Below are 24595 nucleotides of genomic sequence, written 5' to 3' on the forward strand. Positions count from 1 at the left end.
GCTTTTTGGTCTTCTGCTACATGACCATATTGTATTGATGCTGAATGTACTATTTCTTAAATTCGTACTTTGTTAGAAATAAATAATTATTAAATTATAAGTTCTTTAACCTACCGATAAATAATTTACCAACATTTCCTAACCAGAAATGAATGTAACTCTAAACTTTTTTGAATTCACAGTATTTGTGTATTATTATTCTCACTTCTCTCTAAAATAAACTTCCATAACAGCTCAGTAAACAGAGATCACTCTCCCCTGGTAATTTTATATTGAAAGTATCTGAAACCAAACATAAGCTAAATCCAAATTGTATTTGTGTTTTTTAATATATAACCCATACTGGTTACCCACACAGAAGTCCATAAAAGAAATTTTAGCTGTGTAATTTATCTATGACTATTGTAATCAAATATTTTATTTTACTTTGCATTAACTTAAGGAAAGAGTTAAATATTAAAGACAAAGGACCACATGGAAAATACATTCAATTCTTGTGATGTTAGGCTTTTTTAAAAATGCACCTACATACCTCAATGAAGTGTGTGAATTATATAGATAACAATAATACTAATATGTCTGCGCTACCCATTGCAGTGGAATCAGGAAAAAAATTTCTTCTGTAGTTATGACATCGTATCCCTCTTACCTTCCCACCCCTCCTTCTAGAAATCTTGGAATAATCTACATGTAGTTCCTTGCATGAAATATGTTTGAGGGGGAAATTAAGCCCTTATTCCTTGAGACACTTAAGAACATTCTTTACTTTAAGCATGTGAGTAATCCCATCCCTTTTCAGCAAATCAGTTAAGGCATGTTCTTAACCTTAAACATTCACTTAAGTGCTTTGCTGAATTGGGGTCTTTTTTATGATTTATTCTCGGTATTTTGTGTTTTCTACTAACTGGAGCAGCGTTATCTGCACTGGAGGGGAATTTATTCTGAAACATTTGTGTGCAGTGTTATCAAGTCATAGTGTGCTCTTTCTACACACTACTGATGTTTTGAATCATTTTAAAATGCTGGAACTGTCTTCCTGTTGCATTTAGATACTGAAACTTGGCCTGGCATTGGACCAAGAAAAGAAAACCAGCGCAGAGAGAGACAGATGAGTGAGAGCTCCCTGTGTGATAGTAAAACTGATAGGCTTATAGAAGCAGCAAGTCTTCAAACAGCTGCAGGGAAGGACCACATGGAGGAGCAGTACTGCAATGCTGAATCAACACTGGAGCCTCACACCCAGTCTATAGGGACAGTGGGCAGGCCTTGTTCTGACTGTTTATCATCTGGGGATGCTGGTAAAGATAACAGTTTGCAGCCGAGAGAGAAGCAGTTCTCTAAGGATGTGGCAAAAATAGAAGACGTGGCTAAGGAGCCTGGAGTGGAACTCTCTGGTGAGTCAATGGTAGACACCTTAGTTTTAACGGACGCTGATTATATCCCTCCTGATTTGATTTCTAAAGATGAAAATGTACAAGCTGAAAGAAATGTTCTCAGGTCAAAACATAGTGCAGGCTCTACTGAGACTGCCAGAAGCCAGCTAGGAAACAGTGCATTAGACCAGCAGCAGCAGAAGTCTGGTTTAGGATATGAGGATGGAAAATCCCCACAGGACAGAACGGCATCAAACATTTGTGAAAACATGTGTTATGGAAGTAACAAAGCACCTGAACATATCAGTCGTGCACATCCAAAAATATACAAGGGACTGCAGGAGATGGCAAAGCAGCAGGAGGAGGAGGAGGTAAATCATGAAGAACCGGAAGATTTTTTTGGCAGATTCTTAAATGGTAGCATAAAAGACACTGAAGAATCCCTTGCAAATTTAGAAAACCAAGAGGACTCTGAAACTCTTCCAGATATTCCACTGGAGCAAGCATCATACAGTTCAACAGAAGCTTTATTATTAGATGACAGCTTTTCTTCGCTCGATGAACTTGCAAAAAGGATAGAGATTGCAGAGGTAAACACTGGGAAAACTATAAAAACTTTTAAAAATAATTGAATTTATTATAATCTTAGAAATTGATGCCGTCTTTAAAATGTGTGTTAAATATATATTCCTACACATCACTTCCTTATTTTTAATATGAAAAGAAAACAAAATTATTTGTTTTTATTCTTCCTCTGAATTGATTTACAGCCTGATTGTTTTTTCCAGAGATACTGAGCATCCACAGCTCCCACAGAAGTCCACGGGAGTTGTTGGGGGCTCAGCACCTCTGAATATCAGACTTTCACTCATCTCAACATGAAATATTCTTACCATTATTATTTTATACACAGAGACTGGTATTAGGAGAGCTGAGAAATCATAATAATTTCTTCCCTTGTAATTTTATACAAAGAAGTTGCACAGTAAATGGCAGGTGCTGTAAATTATCTTCTTAATTGAGTGTTAATCATTCTTATTCATTGATAAAGTAACACTTGTTTTTCCACTGCCCATTCCCATAGGTGAGTAACAGAAGAGAGGGGAATTACCTATATAATATACTCTGTAACACTTTTTTTTATACATCTCTTTATGTGTTTTTAAATAGGAACAGGAAAGCCTAGACAGGAAGAAACCTTCCCTGACCCATTTTATTTATGTACTTATAATTTTCCTAACCTCTGTCAATTCTGTTGTTCAAACAAAAGTAATTAGGAGCCTCAGGGCTTGGTCAATGGAACCATTAGTGCTGTATTAGTATGGCCCATAATGAGGATCAACAATTAATTCTAAAGATCAAAAGCTCTTCTAAAATATTTAAAAATAGAAGGCAAAATTCTGCCCTTATTCCTTTGAGCCCCATTACAAGAATGTAGGATGTTAGGGATTAAGCAGAGGTTTCCTCAGCCACTATGCTTATGCATGTGGCAGGTGAAAGGCCTGGGATAGCGTGTAGTATTGGCATCCCTAAGCATTCAAAAATCACAAGTCAGGCCTCCAGAATCATGAGATGTTTAAAAATAATACTTAGGATTCTTTTTTTGTTTGTCTTCTGTTTTTTCAGCCTTTAGGGTATACTTAGTTCATGTTTTCAGGCTTTTGTTTACAACTACGAAGGCTAGAAACATTTTTTTTTTTTTAAATGAAAGCTGATATTCTCACATAATCATGCGATTCCAGCAACTGGGGTTTCAAGGAAGGCCTGCATTGCTGTAGTATCTGAGTGTCTCACAATCTTTAAAGTGTAGGAAAGTGCTATAAACTCCATTTTACAGATGGGGAATTTAAACTAAGAGTCCAAGGCCACACAGGAAGCTTGTGGCAGACTATAGAATTGAATGCTGGACTCCCAAGTCCAGGCTAGTGCTCTAACCACTGGATCATCCATCCTCTCTGTTGTGAGATGCATGACAAAATCACAAGAGTTGTCAGTACAGAGTTTGCCCCAAAGGTCTCCTTACTGCTGCTCCAAGATTGAGCACACTGCATTCCTCCAGTGCCTCTTGCATGAGATCAGGAGCCTCACTGGGTACCACGTTCATATAGTTGGCTGACCTCAGCTCTTTGGATTCATTAGCTTAACATTATGTATGTGGGTCAAATGTCTGCCGAATCAGGGCCTGAATTTGCACGTGTAAACACCATAATTTGCATGCATCATTGAATTAATTAGTCTGCTGATTTGCATGTGCAAAACTCTGTGCATAAACTGAGACTGCTTTGGAAAATTTGTAAATTATACCTTACAGATAGTCCAGTCCAACCCCTGTGGAAATATAGAAGAAGAGCCCCTTAAACATCCTCCTTCCATGTTGGGTACCTTCTGGAAATTCAATATATTGAGCTACACAGCTAAAGCATTTATTTTACTATAGAAAGGAATTCTAAATAAATTCTATAAAAGTTAGCAGTTTAAACATACCTGGTCTAACAATTTAATTTTTTTATCCAGTTTCTTCACCAAAGTTAGACCTGTGCTGGCTCACTGAACTGATGATATTGCTTTCTTATGGGAAATCTTGTTTGATTCCTGGTTTCGTTGTGCTCCCAGGGCTTTAAGTGCTGTGGCAGCACTATTCAGTCAGAGGGAAGAGAGTACTTGCATAACTCAATAACAAATTCTCTCTTGCCAAATAAGGAGCAATGTTGGTTCGCTCCAAAGAGAGTCTTTTTCCAGTCATCCTTAGCAGGAGACCTGAGTTTGTGAGGTATAAATCAGGGGAAAAGGAGGAGGGGAGTTAATCTCAAAAAAGTTATAATGTGTAGTATGCAGGACCTTACACTGTTCTGCGATGCCTGCAATTGTTAGACTAAGCAGGGTGAGTTAAAGACAGTATAGCCCATCTGTATTCTGTTTCCTTGTGTGGTTTTTTTTTCCAGTTAATCTTGCCACTTAATGTTATTTTAGGACTTAATTTTCAGAAGTGCTAAGAGCCCACAACTTCAGTGGAAGAGAACAGAATCTCCAAGTGCTCAGCACTTCTGAGAAATCAGCCCCTTAATTTGTTTCTATTGTTAATTTCTTTTAATACAAATAATAAATAATAACATTTTGATTTTTTTTGTTAGCAGTACTGTTAAAAATAATTTAAATTAAGATAACATTTTGACAAGTCAACTGATCTTTGCACTCAATATGTAATTTCTCCCACTGTTGTCATGAAACCTTTGAAGTTGGTTTTGGCAAAAAGTATGAATAGTATGTATTGACACAATATTCTGTGAAGGAAATACTTGATATTATCATTTCAATGTGTAATATTTAGAAAGCAGAAATCCATGCATAAATTTTACAGTGGTAATGGAAAAACAAAACCGTTTAATTAATCCTATAGTTAAGGCCCTACCAAATTCGCGGCCATGAAAAACAAATCACGGGCCGTGAAATCTGGCCTTCCCCCATGAAATCAAGTTGCAGTGGGGGAGGTTTAGGTTGGATATTAGGAAAAACTTTTTCACTAGGAGGGTGGTGAATCACTGGAATGCGTTACCTAGGGAGGTGGTAGAATCTCCTTCCTTAGAAGTTTTTAAGGTCAGGCTTGACAAAGCCCTGGCTGGGATGATTTAATTGGGGATTGGTCCTGCTTTGAGCAGGGGGTTGAACTAGATAACCTCCTGAGGTCCCTTCCAACCCTGATATTCTATGATTCTATGAAATCTGGCCTTTTGTGTGCTTTTATCCTATACTATCCTAATTTCACAGGGGAGACCATTTCTCAAATTGGGGGTCTTGGCCCAAAAGGGATTTGCAGGGGGATCACAAGGTTATTTTAGGGGAGATTGTGGTATTGCTACCCTTACTTCTGTGCTGCCTTCAGAGCTGGGCACACAGAGAGCAGCGTCCCACCAGCAGCAGCACAGAAGTAAGGGTGGCAATGCCATAGCACGCCATCCTCACTTCTGTGCCGCTCCTGGTAGCAGCTCTGTCTTCAGAGCTGAGCTCACAGCCAGCAGCCACCGCTCTCCAGCTGCCCAGCTCTGAAGGCAGCGCCACCAGCAGCAGCAGCACAGAAGTAAGGGTAGCAGTACCGCAACACCCCCTACAATAACCTTGCGACCCCCTCCCCCACAACTCCTTTTTGGGTCAGAACCCCTACAGTTACAACACCATGAAATTTCAGATTTAAATAGCTGAAATCATGAAATTTACAAAAATCCTATGACCATGAAATTGACCAAAATGGACATTGAATTTGGTAGGGCCCTACCTATAGTGGACTACAAAGTACTGGATGGGTCAATCTGATCAGAGTAAAATTTATCATGGAGCAAGTCTCAGCAGGAGTAAAACAGAACACAGATGACTTGGAAAGGAAATGGGAAATAATTATTATTTCAAAATAAGTTGCATAGACTTAGCCTACCATATGGTTTGTATCTATTTGGTATGATTTGTCTGGGTCTAATGACACTGTAACTTAGATTTCAATAAGTTATTGAACATAAAAAAATCATTATATATACATAAAAAGCATACATGCATATTCTTGTAATATTTATCGTAAAGAGAGGTTTTTTATTAGCCCTATATTTGGATCAGAGAATTATTTCACACAGTATCCCCATTACATTCTAAGTCTGAATTCAAATACTAATTATACAAATAGAATGGAGAGTTCCTACTTTTATTTCAGGCATTTATACATGGTGGCCTTTTTCTCAGGACTTGGGAACCTCACAATAAATGTAAAATATTGCTAAATGTTGGTCTTTCCAAGCAAAAACCCAATAAATCATAAAAAACACCCTACCAGGCAGACGAAAGTTGGAACAAACATATAGCCTAACAAAGGGCCTTGAAGCTCACTGAACTTGGGCTCTGGAAGACTATCAGCTGGAAGAGATTTCAGAGATGGAAGCCGTCTTCTCAGGTCAGCTTGCTACTGTTTCTGAAAGGATCAAGAATTGACAGCAAGAGCAGTTGAATAGATTGTATGCACAATGGAACAGAATTAAAGGTACCACTCAGGCATCATTTTACCTATCATTAAAGGGTCAGACTCTCACAGATGTAACAGATGCAACTTGACCTATAAGGTCTATGTTTACATTATACAGTTTCTGTTTGAGTGGCCAGATTCTTTGGATGATATTAGGGCCGTTACACAGAAATCAAGTGTGTCCCTATCTCTACCAACAAGGTCCAGAGACGACACCATGTTGAGATTCCTAATTGTTGTATATAGCCCTTATCCTGTAGATTGGAGTTCAATGGAACTATTCCTGTACCTAAAACTGTTCACATGTGTAAACATTGGTAGGATCAGGACCTCTACTGCTATGTACTGAAGCCCAGGTAACCGTTTGTGAGTTTCTTAAAAAAGAATGGTTAGATGGCATCTAAATATAATATGAACAGCAGCTAGTGAACCTACCCAATAGCCCCTTTTCGAAGTTTAATAATTCATATGTATTATCTATTTTTTGCTAATATAGCAAAAGAGATTTGGTCCACTTCAGAATGAAACTGCTAATAGCTTAACTATGTAGTCTTGCCTTTGGCAGTTTCTCACACTTGTTAGGTCAGAGGGTTAACACATCCCAGTGACCATAACTTCAAAGGTGAAGACATTGGCAGTTCTACTGCTGCAAGATTGAAAGGCCTCACTCACTTTCCTTAATGGGGAAGATGGTGTATAGGGTGTTGAAAGTCTAAGATGCCTGGGATTCAGTCTGTTTTAGTCCTTTATGTATTAGAACTAAAACATGAAACTCAGTCTGTATAACAATCGGCAGGCAGGGCAATGAGTGAAACTCAGAGTAGCAAGACTTCCTTCACACAGTTACAGCCTGAACCAGTTAACAACACACTGCTAGTGATAACTAGCCTGCTCCTTATGCAGTTCAACAGGAGCCATCGATCCTCTTTATCACAAGCAATACAGTTATAGCAACACATTCAGGTGTCAAACATTCTAGTTTCCTAAAGCATTTCCCCTCCCTCCCTTCCCCCCCCCCCCCGCCCCCAACAGATGAGTAAACTATCATTCTCTGCTCACCCTTCATTTTATCATGGTAAGGAAGTGTGAGTAGTGTTTTTGCCTGGGCTGGTAAATTTTTATTAGCATTTTGCAAGGCTAATTTAACAACACTACCAATGACAGCTTTGCCCAAGTGTCTTTTTCTATTATGATGAGCTGATTGTAGACAATTACTTCTAGTTCATCTGGGTCAAATAACATTCATCTCATATATAACCAATTTAGACACTCTCTTTCTCGCTGTGTTTGCTGGGTTTTAATGTGCTTTTTTGATTCTTCCTGTTGTTTCATTAAGAATAATAGCTTAAGCCCCTAAGTGACAATCAGGGTATGGGGTTTACTTTGAGTATCAAAAGGAAATGTGCATCAGAGTTTAACTTTATCCTTTCAACTATATTTGAATGTGGTTTTAAAACTGTATGCTTCTGAAGTGTGTACAAATGCACCTTTTTTGTACTTACACTTTGTCTCAATGCAACAGTTGTTTGACTAGCTAACGGTTATAAAATATCGCCAGTAGCTGCGAGAGCCAAGCTTAATCATTATCTTTTACCAGTTAAGTCGCTGAAAATACGAAATGACATTATTGGTGCAGTGCCTACTGGATTATGCCATCAACCTCTGCTTTTAAACACAGCTCTGTGGAGTGTCTTGACCTTTCTCTGTCTCTGATCTGTCTGATTAGAATATGCATTTATGCAATATGTAGCTCCTCATTGTGGGGTTATTTAGGAAGCAGAAATTGTGAAACAGACCGCTTGTTTTCTGTGTTTGTGCTATTCGTATCATTTCTGTAGAGTGCCAGCATGTTGTCATATCCTCTGCTAATTTGATTAGATTACAATGGGTATTACAGCAGGCCAAAACCATAAAAGTAGCCTGGAATATTGAGTTTTGAATCCACATATTCTGTGAAATTGAGACTGACGATTATAAATATGTTGGGTCTTGTCCCTCATTAGTAGATGAAAGGTATATTTGGTTCAGTGGCAAATCATATATATATCTAATGCACCCTCCTCATCTGTAACATAAATGTATGCAGCCAATTCCTGCTAATTTTCAGAGTAACAAATCTGTTTTTACTAACTCCTTCTAATACAGAGTAGGTATAAAAGTACTAGTAAAATTTCCCTCAAACTTAATGCGGGGGATAGATGTTTCTCTTCTTAAGTAAAGATGATGTCAGGACAGAAATGGGCATGTCTAAATACATTTTCTGTATTTAAGTCCCGTTAATTTCCAGCATGGACATAACTGCCAACCTATGAAAGCTATAAATAGGAATATCTGGGGAGGAAAAATTGAGGCACACCTTCTAACTCAACTGAAATTCAATGGCCAAAGGGCAGCATGGAAAACTTAGAATATTTTACTAAAATATAGTAACTATCCGTTCTGCAACAAGGGACAGTTGTTATCCACACTTCTGTTTTATGTATAATGTATACTTACAACTTCAGTTTTATTTATAGATTTTTTTGTACTGCTCGTCATTGTAGTATCTGCACCAATTTTAAATAGTTGGTGTTCTTGCCAGAAAGGATTATGTAATAATTGGAAAATACAGTAGGTGTTTTAAAGAGAGGCTTTGTGAACAGACACTAGCACTTAAATCTTATTTTAGTTTGATTCAGTGTGAATAGTCTCACACGGTTTTGTTGTCTATTGCTTCTGTGTTTTAATTTGTGAGAGATGTTATGTTCTTTATGTATCCTAGAAGTTTGCTGAAGCATAGTCTGTCAGTAAACTAGTAGCCTCTCACATTTGCCATATGATCCTGAAAACTCAGTTGCAGTGTTTAAACAGTTGACTGTTCCTATCAGCACCTGGATCACAGGGAATCCGTGCTACTGCCCTTACCATTTTGGTGTTGGATTTATAGAGATATCTCAAATGTGCAAGTCTTACATCCAGCAAATGTGAACACTTATAGTTGCATCCTCTTACAATGTTATAAACTAACTTTTTAAAAGCTCTTGTCTAAAAGTCAGTTGAATACCATTTTCTGGAGAACCTTTTCTTTTTGTGCAGTTGTGACCATGTTTATCAGATAGTGATGACACTAACACAGTAAGCAAATTTTTATATATGCATTTACATTACTACTCAGACAACAGTTCCCTGCGCCATCTAGCTACTCTCTTACTTTGAAACGTTTCCTTTTTTCTTTTCCTAGTTCATGCAAGAACCCAAAAACAGAGAGAGAATATAGGCTTCTCCCTAAGGCAGCAAGGCACAGGTCACTCCACCTTGCTTTAAGCTGTCTTTTTAGGACTGTCTCCCATGCTTTGCTACAGAACACCATAGTCTGCAAGCAGGACCAAGAAACAGCCGCCCTCCCACCCCCTACTCTCACACTCTAAAAAGTGAGAACTTGCAATTCCAACACAGTCCTCAATATACCACACTGTACTCTTACTAAAGAACATCTCTAGTTGTAGTAATACTAAAATTAAGAAGCCAGTTAAAGCCAGCATTGTTTGGTGCTTCTGTTTGAAAAATAGTAATTTGGAAGGTGGAGGTAGGTTTCTACCTCTAACTGCCCAGAGTAGGTAACCTTTTACCCTCTTAATATGTTACAGTTTAACCAGAAGTAGTCAGAGTTGTTACTGCAATTTATATATATATAAAAATTATTTTTATTGTAAATACAATTGTCTACTTTGGTTGTAAATGGTCATGTTACTTTAGTATTGAAACAGCTTATTATTTAGAGCTTAATATTTGGTCTCTACCAAAATATGAGTAGAACTACAGATAAACACATTTTGTCAATAGATTGTAATTTTTCTAAAAAGCCATGGTCCTAAATAGCTTCCCTATATTTAGATCACTTAGCCTCTTGTGTACTAATGGGAATCTCTGTATATACTCAACTCCATTGGAAGTTGAATAGATCCAGGTGAAGCCAGTAGAAGTTAACAACTCCACATCACCACTTGAGCATCACTGATATGCTGGTTTCAGAGTAACAGCCGTGTTAGTCTGTATTCGCAAAAAGAAAAGGAGTACTTGTGGCACCTTAGAGACTAACCAATTTATTTGAGCATGAGCTTTCGTGAGCTACAGCTCACTTCATCGGATGCATGCCGTGGAAACTGCAGCAGGCTTTATTTATACACAGAGAATATGAAAAAATACCTCCTCCCACCCCACTGTCCTGCTGGTAATAGCTTATCTAAAGTGATCATCAGGTGGGCCATTTCCAGCACAAATCCAGGTTTTCTCACCTTCAACCCCCCCACACAAATTCACTCTCCTGCTGGTGATAGCCCATCCAAAGTGACAACTCTTTACACAATGTGCATGATAATAAAGTTGGGCCATTTCCTGCACAAATCCAGGTTCTCTCACCCCCCTCCCAAAAACCACACACACAAACTCACTCTCCTGCTGGTAATAGCTCATCCAAAGTGACCATTCTCCCTACAATGTGCATAATTATAATTAAGGTGGGCCATTTCCAGCACAAATCCAGGTTTTCTCACATCCCCCCCCCCCCACCCCCATACACACACAAACTCACTCTCCTGCTGGTAATACCTCATCCAAACTGACCACTCTCCAAGTTTAAATCCAAGTTAAACCAGAACATCTGGGGGGGGGGGGTAGGAAAAAACAAGAGGAAATAGGCTACCTTGCATAATGACTTAGCCACTCCCAGTCTCTATTTAAGCCTAAATTAATAGTATCCAATTTGCAAATGAATTCCAATTCAGCAGTTTCTCGCTGGAGTCTGGATTTGAAGTTTTTTTGTTTTAAGATAGCGACCTTCATGTCTTACCTAATCTTGCCAAACAAAAATTGCTTGGTTACTGCGACAACCAGTGAATGCATATTTGGTATCTTTATTCTGCAAAATTATTGTTTTGAGCTGAGAAGTCCAACTTTTTCCTACTTTTGTTCTGTTGGAATTTCTCTGCCTAGTCTCTTCTGCTCCTAAGTATGCACAAATAATTTCGTTTGTTTGGTATATTAAAAAAAATTTGCTTGCTTTTTGTATTTTGAAGGAACAGTATTTTCAGTTATTTTCTATTAAGCTGTCTTAGATTCTTTCTCAGACAGTTTGATACCATGTCTCTTTAACGCTCACCAGGTGCTACAGCCTGAACATCCCAATGCTGAATGACAGTGGTACCATTTATTAGAATTAGATCTATTAGAATAAGATAGTAGTTTTCCTGTGCTCCAGGGTGTGCTTTTGAAATGTTCTTCTGTGTGCCCATCTAATGAGATCAGCACCAACATTTGGGGAAATGTGAGGTCCTACATCTTGGAACAAAGACAGTGGTCGTACCGGATGGCAGATTCTATCTTGGGAAGCAGTGACTCTGAAAGAAGGCTTAGGATTACAGTGGATAGTCAGCTGAACATGAACTCACCATGTTCCGCTGTAGCTAAAAGGACTAATGTGATCCTTGGATGTATAAACAGGGGAATCTCCAGTAAGAGTAGAGCAATTACATAATCTGTGTTTGGCTCTGGTGCCACTGTTACTGGGATATTGTATCCAGTTCTTTTGTCCACAGTTCAAGAAAGACATTGATAAATTGGAGAGGGGTCAGAGAAGAGCCCCAAGAGTGATTAAAAGATTGGAAAAAATATTTTTAATGATAAACTCAAGGCGCTTCATCTATTCAGTTTAACAAAAAGAAGGTAAAGGGGTGACTTGATCACAGTCTATAAGTACATATATATTGGTAATAAAAAAATTATAATGGGCTCCTCAGTCTGGTATAACAAGGTCCAATGGCTGGAAGTTGAAACTAGACAAATTCAGATTGGAAATAAGGTGCTAATTTTTAACAGTGAGCATAATTAACTATCAGAACAATTCACTAAGGGTTATGGTGGTTTCACCATCACTGACACTTTTAAAATTAAGATTGGATGTTTTTCTAAAAGATATGCTCTCATTCAACCACAGCTATTGGACTTACAGCAAGAATTAATTCAGGGAAGTTCTATGGATGTGTTATGCAGGAGGTCAGACTAGATGACCATAGAGATCCCTGTCCCTTCTGGCCTTTTAATCTATGAATAAATAATACACATTCCCTGTTGTATTTTTAATTGGGAGGACATATCCTAAAATATGTTGCAGTCAGACAGAAATCTGATTACAGCATTTACTAACTTATTTACAAGGGCAATTGTACAGCATAGAAAACAACATAAAAATGGAATTTCTATGGAACTCCACTGTTAAAAACTACATACCAGATCTATTCTTGCTATTGGGAAGCTTTTGTTGTTGAGATGTCAGAAAGCTAAAACTTTGAAAAGTTTACAAACACCCCTGTTTAGAGATGCTAGCCAGTCTCCTTTTACCTCAGTAGAACTCAGATGACACACCAGTGATTAATATAATTGTGAAATGTATGTACTAACACTAGATCAGGAGTTATGGATGCCCATTGATATTAGGCTGTACAGTTTGCCCAGACAGGAGGGGATGTCATAGCTAACTACCTGTCTCCGAAAATTAAGCCTGATGTAATCAGAAACTATGGAAGCCTAATTTACATAGAAATCGTACAAGGAGATGGGAAGCCCACAGGAAGGGAAGGAAAGCATCCTGCCTTTTGAAAGAAGTTTATTGAATTTTGGGAGCCATCTTTACATCCATCACTAGAGAGACACTCGGGAACAGAGCTCTTGAAAGCTGAGAAAAATGGGTCCTTCAACCAAGGGCCGGGGGGAGGGGGGGGAGGTAAAGTCTTAGGAACTAAATATAGGCGATAAGAAATAGGTTCCCAACCTTTTTGGATAGAGACCTTCCATGCCCACCACTCCATGTCAGTTGCTGGGTGGTCCAGCACCTCTCTGTGTCTTATCGTGCCATCTTCTAATTCATTTGCCTCTGTCTCTCCTTTTAGCTTTGTTTTCTCTATGTAATCGTCTTTATACTGTTTTTAACTCTCCAAGTATATTTTAATTTCAGTCTTCCCCCTCCCACATTCTCTTGGCTTTTGCTTCTCCCTCCCTACCTGCTTGCCCTCTCCGTTTCTGCTCTCACCAAAAAGTTACATGCTAGTTGGAGTAGGGGCGGCATCCTTTGTTGGCTGTGTGGGGGTAGACAACGTGTTCTTGCAGCTGACCTGATTGCTGCAGGAAGAGAATGGAAAAACTGGATAGTGACCTGCTGTCCAGAGCACTGTTTATGTGAGTGTTCCCATGGCCAGCTGCATTATGGGGATGCCAATAGAGCAAAGACCTTTGAGTTGCTGCCTGCTGTTTTACCCAGAGAGCTTATTACAGTGAGAAACTAGAAGTGGCTGTCAGGCAGCTTTCCCTCCCCCTGCTGTTCTTCTATTGTACATTGTGTCCCCAGACTAGTCTGTTGCCTCCCAGGGGAGCCAGGTGTGCTGCCTTAGAGTCACAACGTTGGGCAATGAATCAAGCAATGTAATTTCCAAGAGTGGTTTGTGAGGGTCTGTGCAGGGTTACTGACCTTTAGAAAAAGAAAGTAAATTTATTGTCCTTTTATTGTTCGCTGAAGGTATTGAAGACCCATATTCATCACTACCTCTATCCCTCATGAATATAAGGCCTTAAGCTACATAGAAACTAATAGAGACTACAACATAATACATGATCCAAGAGAATAGATCTCTGGATACTTAACTTAGAGAACAATTAAAGAGAAGTTTTCTCCTCTTACACAGCAGGAAAAGGAACGATACTGCAATTTGGCACTGCAGTTGTCCTATCTATTTGGAGATCTACTCATGAAGAAATAATTTCACAAGTGCAGCAGCATTACAAGAAAATAAACAAGGGGAAACTGTTTCTTTGCTGGTTCTCATTCCCTTCTCCCCTTACAGCCATTACTGAGTGGCTTTCATGTCTGGATTTCTAACACAGTCTGTTTGTCACTCTGTGCCAAATGATTCTTAAAAACTTTCATAGGTTGCCCCAGCAGAGGGACTGGTGTCCATTCTAAAGAAGAGAGATGACAGTGAAAGAAAGACACTTGCTCAAATCCAGCAGAGAAATCCAAAGAGAAGAGTGAGATTCCAAGAAATGGAAGACACCTTGGATCAAGGTAGCTTGCCTATGTTAATTTATGTGTTTTCATAGTATACAATTACAAACCATATCTGTGCTTTCATTTATTAAATAGGAAAAAAAGCAGGAAATAGTCTGATTTAAACCAATTATTGCTATTGTCTGCCCTGTATTGGCTTGCTAGCTATTCTCCATGCAGTGAAAGTAGCAATGGACTGTACTAAAAGTTATTCTAGAAATGGATAGGGATGTGCAAAGGTTTTTGTGCAACAAGTTAGTTAACCAGAACAAAGGGGCTGAAGGAGGGATGCTCCTCTCTCTCATATGCTTGACAGCTTTCTGCTATCTGGATTTCCCTTCATTTAATTTCTAATCCTTAGAAGTGGAAGAAGTAGGTTTTTGTTCATTAATCTTACCAACATGTAAAAAAAGCAATGCAAAAAACTTGCATGTTTGTTTCCCCTTACATAACTCGCCCTCCAAGATGACCAGGCCTGCTGAGAAACCATATTTGTAGAACTACAGGATTGGAAGCCTTGAGGCTTTAATCTTGTTTTATAATTACTAACACAGGTGTCAATATGTTTGCAGTTGAAATATGGTTTAAATTATGTTTAATGTATCCCTGTCTACTGATGGGGTAACTAACTGCAGGGGAAATCCTTACTTCGCTGTCATTACTGGAATGAGTTTTACTTCAGTCCATCACTATCATCACAGCACCTTTATCACAATCGTGGCAGCAATAAGAGTCACTCCACACTTGAGCAGGGTGGGGGCCCAAAAAGATCGTTCGCTGTTACTGTATCTAGCCAAAACTTACTTTTCTTCTTTTGAGGCCATTGCTCCTCCTTGTCTTATTGTCATCTGAAACTAGGCCTAATTCATACTTGCCAAAATCATCTAACCAAAAACCAGTAGAATTTATATTTGTATTTAAAATATTTACTGATGGGGCAGGAATTCATGGTTTCTCTTCTTCTGGGCTGAAGGACAGATTGTGTTGTGGTTGTTCCGAGAGAGAACTAATCCTGGCTCCTCTCCCTCTGAGAGGGGCAGGGCACAGAGATTTTGGGGATTCAGGGAATTTGTGTCTGCTCTTTTTCCTGTGTGGGGTGGAGGTGTCAGGTGTCCTGGCTCCTCCTCCCAAGTATTGCAGGTGTCCTGGCTCCTCCCCACAAGTGAGAGTGATTGTCCTTGGTGGTTTGGAAGGAGGGAGTTTGCAGCCCCTTTCTGAGTTAGTGAGGGTGAGGTTTGGTCTTGGGAGGTCCCATTTCTCAGCCTCTTTAAGGCTCCTGATTCAGTGTACGTCATGGTTGGGGCTGTTTCTCTTCTTTGCAGAGGCTTCTTCATGGCCCTGTGGTCAGGTTGAAGGATATGGGGATGCAGGGGTTGGATCCAGTAGTGGAAGGATCCATCTCCCAGTTCTTCAGGACTGTTTGGGAACATGGTCAGGAATGAGTGCAGGGAGTGGCTCCTCTTCCCTTAGGAGCTCTCAATGCTTGAAGCTTCGAGGAAGTTAGATGCTGGCCACTACATGTGTGAAAAGATGCCTTTCTACACACACACAAGCTTTGATTGTATGTAGGTATAATGTGAAAAGGAGCTGAGAAGAACTCAGGTTTACTTGTCAATTTATTTTATTTTCACCATAAACCATAGGAGGGACCAAAAACCAATAGACAATGGAAGGCCAGGACCTATAGAATAGCAGGCATACTAATTACCTTTGTTTGTTCCTGTTGTTCCCCTGAAGATATATCATCTCTTAATTCTTCTCTTAACTAGACTATTTGAATTCTGCTCCCCTTAGTATCTCCTCTTGTGTAGATTGGGAGTGGGGAGAGAAGAAGAAAACCCACTCCATTGGGAGTAGAGGTATGACACTAGGTTTTAAATTGGTACAAGTGATTATGAGAATATCAGGGATATTCTCTTGGTGGAATTGCCACATAGTGTTGAATATTTTATTAGCAAAGGAAATTAGCCAGGTAGTGACTTCAACAGATTTTGGAGCAAGGCAGTGTTTTGTAACCTACCAGACAAATAATTAGAAATATTTAAAAAGGGTCACTTTCAGCATATTAGATCTTGTGGCTCCCACTGTTGCACGAACATTAAAATTTTCCATCTACCAAGAAAGTGCCGGGATAAAGTTTCTCCCACAATGTATTTTTAACTTGTCGTGGGAATTTCAGTACATTATCCTGTTACAATTTTGGCATCCAGGGATTTTTAAACACATAGGTAAAGTGAGTTGAAGCATGGATTAAAATGTAACATTCATTGGGCCAAGTTCATCTCTGCTGTAAACAATTGCAAACAATAGAATAACCATTGGAGCAATTTACTTAGGGATGTGGTGGATTCTCTGTCACCTGACATTTTTAAATCAAAATTAGACGTCTCTCTTAAAAATGTGCTCCAGCTCAACCAGAAGTTATGGGCTTGATGCAGGAACTGCTTTGTGCAATTCTATGGCCAGTGTTACACAGTTTAGATGATGTGATCATAACGATCCCATGTGGCCTTCAAATCTATGAGCACTGACAATGATTGTGGCCCCTTTTTCTCCAGGTGGTACTTATGTTGTGTTTTAGTTGTACTGCATGTAAGGTTGTAACTTCTGGTTTGCTGACAAATTCTAAATCCTCCAAAAACAGAGCGTTTCTTTCTCCTTGTAAAGTCACCTTTTATTAGAACTGGTTTGGAATTTTGTGATGAAACATTTTTTTCATCATAAAATGCCAGTTCATTGAATCTGAAGCTTTTCATGGGAATATACCAGTTTCAACAAAAGATGATTCGGAAATGGTTTCTCAGGTACAGGATGGAATTTCTGGCTCAAACAAGAGAGATTCCCACCCCAAAACAGACAATAACCCACTGGTTTAACCCCAGGCTCAAGTCTCTGATACATCTGATTTAAAGCAGGGAATTGATCCTGGGTCCCCACGTCCCAGGTGAGTGCCCTAACTGCTGGGCTGCTCTCTCTTTCTGACCCAATAACTATTTATGTACACAAACTGGAGTAACTCTAACAGGATAGATTGAGAGAGACCCATCCCAGAATAGCCAGTAGCCAGGTGGGTAGGGCACTCATCTGGGATGTGAAAGATGCAGCTCGCGCATGCTCGCTTGCTCTCTCTCTCTCTCACTCACTCATCAAACAACTTTGATAGATTTTAATTTTGTCCTGATGTGAAATGGGAAAATTTTAAAAATCTCAAATGCTTACGGGATGGGAAAACCCATTTCCTGCCCAGCTCTACCTTTATTGCTGGGAGTTATGTTCCCAGTGCCCAGTGGAATCCCTTAGTCAGTAAATATTATCTTATAGTTGCGATCCATTTTTATGGTGATATACTGAAAACACTAATTTTTTTTTAAAAAGCTAATACTATTCACTAAATCAGCAGTCTCATGATCTTACATTATAACTTTTCTTTTCTCTTCGCTCTAATCTTCACCTTCTCACTGTGTTCTAAGATAGACTGTAAACTTTGGGGGACAGAGACTGTCTTAAATATCTGAAAAGTGCCATGTACCCTTATGGTGCTGTATAAATAATTAATAATAATTTTCAAGGTATCCTTTGCATACTCCCACTTGTAGGGATGTTTGTCCCCCACAGCTGCAGAAACTTCTGGAAAGCAGATCTCTTTGAGGGCACACAAATGCCCTCTTGCAACACCAAAAGTTCAGAGCTTAGGTTATAACAGGTCCTAAGCTACCTCGATTCCTTCCTTCCAGGGCTGGGGTAGGAACTTTTTCTGTGCCCAAAGTTGTTGTTTTTTGGTTTTTGTCAGACTTGTAGTTTTCACTAAATAATTCTTATTGTAAATATTTTTGAATAGTTGTTAGTTTTAGATAGTTTGTATGTATCTTTTAGGTAATTCTGTACTATTGTACAGTTACATTTGTGAATCAGTACTACCTGAGTTCTAGAGATCAAATTCTGCTCTGTGATTCTGGGGCAACTCCAGACATCGATACGGAACACTAGAGTTACTAAGTAGAATTTGTCTTTATATTAGAAACTGTTTAGAGTGTATTTACAGCAAATGATAAGCTTTGTCTTCTGATACTGCATAAAATAGCTGTAGCTAAGTCAGTTCACTCTTGTTGCTTTGGTTAGCCAAAACAGAGTACAAGTAGCATCCATAAGAATAATATTGTAAATAAGATCTTGCATGGCAGTGGAACTATTCTAGGCTTGTAAAATATATATTTTAAGATACAAGCATAATCCTTCCTCTCCAAGTGTCAAATTTTCCTGGCCCAATATCCACAGTTGACATGGGATCCACTGCAACATTTTGCTTCAAGTAATGTGCCTTTAATCTAGAGAAATCACTGAGCAAATTTCTGTAACTCCTCCTCATGTTTATATTGTACCCAACATCTCAAACCTTAAAAACAGTCTGGTAGGTTACAATATGTATCCGATAAAACAGCAAGGAGAAATATGTCTATAGCTCCATTTATTCTTATGTGATTGTTTTTCCCTTCTCTCTATAGCCATAACAATCTAAGGACCTAATAGTGAGTGAGAGAGAGAGGTATTGAGCCTCTGCAACTCCACTTAAGTCAGTGGGAGTTGCATGGCTGTGCCATTTCATAATATTTTAAAATGCTTCCTAGCCATGTTTCAGCCTTCACATTTATAATATAATCGGTTTCTATTGCTGTTAGATAAAAACCAACTATCAAAATTTAGATCTTAGCTAGAAAACAGCTAGAGAGAGGAGGAAATGTATAACACTTATTTTAGATCTGTTTCTACTGTCTATCCAAGGGAGTTTTTATTACAGTAGCACCTAGGCCAGGATTAGTGCACCATTTTACTAGGCACTGTGGAAACTTATAGTAAGACATAGTCCCTGCCCAGAAGAGTTTACAATCCAAATAACAAAAGGGCTAGTTTATATTGCCAAATGGAGTAAAGGGGTTAAAAATGGAAACAGACTTTGGTTATTTTCATTATTTTTATGTAGGAGGGGCAGTGAGAGATTTTTTAAAAAGTGAAGCATTTTTGTAAAAAAATAATAATTTACCATTGAACAAGCAATTCAAATGTCTGAAATTCTTGATTTTACAATTTACAGCATAAATATCCAAAAATAGAGGTTTTTCTCTGAGAGTCTAGCAAAGTATTATTTTATAGTTATTAGTTGCAGAGCTTATAGCATTCCTGGGGTACAGGGTAATTGAAGGGGGAAAGGAAAGACTGCAGTTAAAGGTTCTTGATTTATATTTCTGTTGTCATCACTAAGAGCATCTTTACACAGGATAATTAATCCTGTCTAAAATAATGTGTGATTTTAAACCAATATAGTTATACTATTGTAACACTGGTGTGGAGACACTTATTCCAGTATAAGAGGGCCCTTTTTGGTTTAGCTTATGTCACTTGGGAAGGGATTTAAGCTAAACCAAAAAAAAAAAGTCATATCAGTTTAACTACACCAATATAAACTGGTAAAACTTTCCTGTGTAGACAAGCCCCAAGTGGCAAACTTTTCAGACTAGAGTTAAAAGATCTCTACTGCTTGAACTGAAGGGGAATTCTTGTAGCTACCAATACTGGGATATCCTTTATTCTCTGAATGTGCCAGCTGCTCGAGAGCAGTGTTGTTGTTAAGCACCTGAAAGGGTTCAGGTTTGTTGCATACAAATGAAAAGACACATTCTCTCCCCCAAAGAGCTTATTATCTAGAGCTGGCCCTTTTTCTCCCTGTGAAAATTTTGGAACAGAAACTTTTTTTTTTTAATTTTTCATTTGAAATGTGTCAGATTATTTTTGTAGGAAAAAGGCAGTAAAATTGTGTGGTAGTAGAACTAACCAGGTGTGTGAGTGTTTGCAGGGTGATGGTCTAAATCTGAAAAGACTCAAGAAGAGGACAGGAAAAGGAGAACAGGTGTTACAGAATTAAGGTCATATGACTAATGATGGGTTGTCATATTGGTACAGAAACACATACATGCACTGTTTGTTTGTTTTTGAATGTACTATAATTTGTAGTAATTTTTGTCACTTTGACATGCACAGCCCCGGTACCTGCCATACTCCCCAATCCTCCAGTTAGACAAACCTCAAATTTCTCTCTAGATTTCATATGGCTAATCTCAATAAGTACAAAGCTTTTGTGTAGTCTCTTATTTTATCCACTCTATATCATGTGTTTTATATTTACAGATGAAGGTGGCGGCTCCTGTGTTTTGCTGATTCTGTTGTGCATAGCAACTGTTTTCCTTAGTGTTGGAGGAACTGCACTGTACTGCACCTTTGGTGACGTGGAATCGCCTGTATGTACTGACTTTGCAGCCAACATGGACTTTTACTATACCCAGATATTGCAGGGTGTGGAGGAACTTAAACACCGGATAACCTTCACATAGTTGAAATGAGCAGGGACAACACACTGACAGGCTTACCAAGGATTACCAGAGAGGTTAAAAAAAACTGTGATGACGAGTTTTCTGTAATATGTGCCACCTTCAGGTGAGGTACAGCTGATGACATAAACCTAACCCTTTAAATACCAGTTGAGAAGAACTATCTAATCTAGTAATCAGGTGGGGAGAAATCAAGTGTGGAACGGGAGAATAATAAGCAAAATGTTATTGCCTTCACCTTCTGAAACCAAGCAAGTAGCCATTCAACATCTTTGGGAAGTGAAGAAGATAGAAAACTGATTAGCCTCTACACAGTCTCCAATTGCCACACATTGTAAGCAATCTTAATGAAAGGACAATTTTGATTTACAGCTGTTTGCACAAAAGTGTTGCCTCCAGCTATCATGCAATAAGTCTGTGTTTTATGAAAACGTTTCCTTATTTTTCTTTTAAGTCTTAATGTATTTTTTCATTTTAAATGTCCTGGTGAGCTGTTTAATTATGGGTGGAGTGAGGAGAATGCATTGGCATTTTCAGTGCCCTCATACTATGTTAGTTAAATGGATTGGCCTTATGTCTTTAAGTGCGTGGCAGTTATCATGAGTGGGTTAAATCTGAAGGCAGCTTTGCCAAATTCTCTGGAATTTTATTCCCCAAATTGGGTGGACAGTGTTGGAAAATTGTGGGATTTTTTTAAAAGAAAATTCATTCCCAGCACACAATACTAAGTGTAGGAAATTATTCTTACTAATAATAGTAAAGCAGCTTGGGCCAATGAAAGGGGAATGGGACTAGGAGTCAGGATACATGGGTTCTCTTTCCAGCTTTATTACTCACTTGCAGTGACTTCTTTGCCTCAGTTTCCCCCTCTGTAAAATGGAGATAGTGATTTTTGTCCTCCTCTGTAAAATGCTTTAAGATCTACAGATGGAGCGTGGTATAGAACTGTCTGGTGTTATTATTTATAAGTGCAAAATGTCCAGAGGTTTTGTACAACCTGGCATATAGCCAAGACCAGCTGCAAAGTTCAGAGGCAAACTTCTCCAGATTTCCACCTCTGAGCTTTACTGAGTCATTTTGAATAAAATTGACTCTATTACACCAACTCTTGTTCTCTCGGGGAAAATCCTCTCCATCTCTCTGACATTTTATTTCACCCTGAGATCTTTCAACTCCCTCATATATTCCTATCATCCTTTTTTCATGGAGATCTACTCTCCCTAGATTTTTCTCTTCTTTTCCTGTCCAGATCCCATGTTGAGGGGAAAAAACAAATAACCAAAAAATATTTTGAGAATATATAGATATTTTCATTTTTAAAACTTGCATTATTATTTATATGGGAGATCCCTTCATATTTATTCATCACCCAAACCACAATATATTAATATGTGAGCTGAAAGTTTCCACTAAAACCCTCACCAGATAAATAGTTTAAAATTGTGATATTTTAGTCCATTAGGGTTCATTCTGAACACACGACAGAGATGAACAGAGCAATTCATACGTCTCCATATTAATTTTTAGTTTCCTTCTGTCTGCAGACTTGGAAAGGCAGAATTGTGATAATTTATATTCGAAAAGGTAACTCTGCAATGAGGGCTTGCAACATAATTTAAAAAAAACAATAAAATTTTAAATTCCCATGTTTTAGATGTTTCCAATGTGTTCTATGGAAGAGCCCTTAGCGTTGCACTGTATCCCATGTACCAGTCAGGAGAAAATATCTGAACTCAGGATCAAATCCTTAGGTGCTTTACACCCCTTCAGAAGGGCCAAAAGGAGATACTGTTCAGAGATACAAGAGTCTTGGAGAACCCATTCAGTAGGATTCCACAGGTAACCTTGTCAAAAATACCTAAATCCCATTTTCAAATATGATTTAGGCACTTGGGATTTGATCCTGTGCTCATCAAAGTCAATGATAAATTTCCCATTGACTTCAATGGAGAGGAGCAGGCCTTTGGACCCTAGGTCTCACTGAAAGTCAATGAGACTTAGGGTCCAGGTGCCTAAGTCACTTTTGAAAATGGGACTTGGGCATCTCAGATACTTGATGCGGTTAGAAAATTTTACTCTAAATGCCATTATGCAATACAGGGATCACCACAACGGGATGGCTTAAATCCTGGCTCCACTTAAGTCAATGACAGGATTTCACCCTCAGTATTAACTCCCCATGGGATGGGGATATGTAGGGGGCATGGTCTGAAGACCTGTGTTGTTATAACATGGCGTAAGTGGAGAGCAGCTATCTGTAGCTGCTAATGCTATCTTTATTTGACAGTAACTGGAAGTGACTCAGCTGTGCAGGTGCTCCAGGTCACATGGGTTGCAGTCACAGATGAGGAATTCCCTCATAGTTCCTTCAGGCAAAGCACTTTTTACTCTGGCTTTGCTCCCAGGACTGAGGTGTGAGTCACTAAGTACGCCCTGTTGTTTTTCAATATGTGCAGAAACAAGTTTACTTTTAAATTGTAATAATTAATTATTTTAAATGAACTGCTGTTTTTAGCTGGTGCATGATCCTTCATATATGTAGGGGAGAGAACCACTGACAAGATAGCAAAAGGCAAAGTTGGACCATAGAGCCCTTTGCCCTAGCCATGGCCAGAATATGGTAGCTGCTTCTGCTAATGGCATAATGGACTAGCCAGTGGAGGAGTCCTGACGTGAGTGTTAGTATGAAATGATACATATCCGTCTCAGGATACAGTATGCTTGGGGGCTCCAATTCATACTCCAATTCATACTCCAATTCATAGCAAAAGTACCTATACTTGGAGGTCAAAACAGTTTGTGGGTAAGGCCAATATTGTAAATGCTTACTAGGGTTGTATGATGGAGTATGTCCAGGTTTAGTCATTTACTGTATAAAATAACATGAAGTGAAATCATCAAAATATCACTCAGAATGAGAACATAGTCATGCTTTCTTGCATTTGCAGGTGGATTGTTCCTCTAGTATGTTTGACTATTCCTAATGCACTCTCATGCTTAAGTGTTTTTTTTTAAGTGAAAGTTGAAATCACTATTTTCCAGAAAAAATTGCATGTGTTGGTTTTTGTTTTTAAGTACCCCATCTCGGAAGCTCAGTTGAGTTACACCTTAGGAAGCCTCATTTGCAGCTTTATATTATAACTAGCCATTTAAAATTCTAGATTAATACAAAACTTTTGCTTTCTAAATGAAATATGAGAACAATAATTTCTTTTTTCCCCAGGAAGGGCCTTGTGTTTTACAGTATTGTAATGCTGGGTTAATCTAAAAAGAGAAAGGAAAAGTCACTTTTATATCCTGAAGTGTTACTGGCTGGATCAGTACATCACTTTAAGTCTGGGTTTATTTATTTAATTCCAATTGATTTTAAAGAAATTCTCTTATTTTCCTGGATTTTGTTTTTGTTTTTTTGTAAACTGCTGATGGAGTGTTGATAAGCATGCATTCAGTTGTTACAGTGCTGCATTTATAATTACTGTGCAGTTAGTGTGTTTTTGAGTTAGTGTAACTTTGCATTCAGTGTTTCAGCATATTAAGTTTATGTTTAAAGCACCAACTGTTAATTTCAACTCTTAAAAAACCCAATAACCTGGTTTAAATGTCTGTGCACCCAGTCACCAAAAACTTCAAGAGTTATAGCTAAAAGTATTTATTTATTTAAAAGTATATCAGATACAGAGATCAAAGATCCTTATACTTTAGGTTCATATCATTACAAAACTATTTTAAAGCTGTTCTACTGTAAATTTTAAAGAGATAAAAGACA

The 24595-nt window shown here is 38.5% G+C and overlaps 1 protein-coding gene across 8 annotated transcripts in view; it reads left to right on the top strand.

The window, feature by feature from the left end:
• Positions 1-22473, top strand: part of CNST (consortin, connexin sorting protein) — a 107298-nt gene extending 84825 nt beyond the window's left edge. For all 8 annotated transcript variants that reach the window (XM_073338302.2, XM_073338303.2, XM_073338306.2 and 5 more), the window contains 3 exons: positions 1050-1963; positions 14332-14467; positions 20630-22473. In XM_073338302.2, coding sequence (XP_073194403.1) covers positions 1050-1963; positions 14332-14467; positions 20630-20832 — 1253 coding nt within the window. In that variant the 3' untranslated portion in view covers positions 20833-22473. The remainder of the gene's footprint in view (positions 1-1049; positions 1964-14331; positions 14468-20629) is intronic.
• The last annotated feature ends 2122 nt before the right edge of the window (positions 22474-24595 follow it).

This window comes from Lepidochelys kempii, chromosome 3 (assembly GCF_965140285.1).
Source record: "Lepidochelys kempii isolate rLepKem1 chromosome 3, rLepKem1.hap1, whole genome shotgun sequence".
Taxonomy (NCBI): Eukaryota; Metazoa; Chordata; order Testudines; family Cheloniidae; genus Lepidochelys; species Lepidochelys kempii.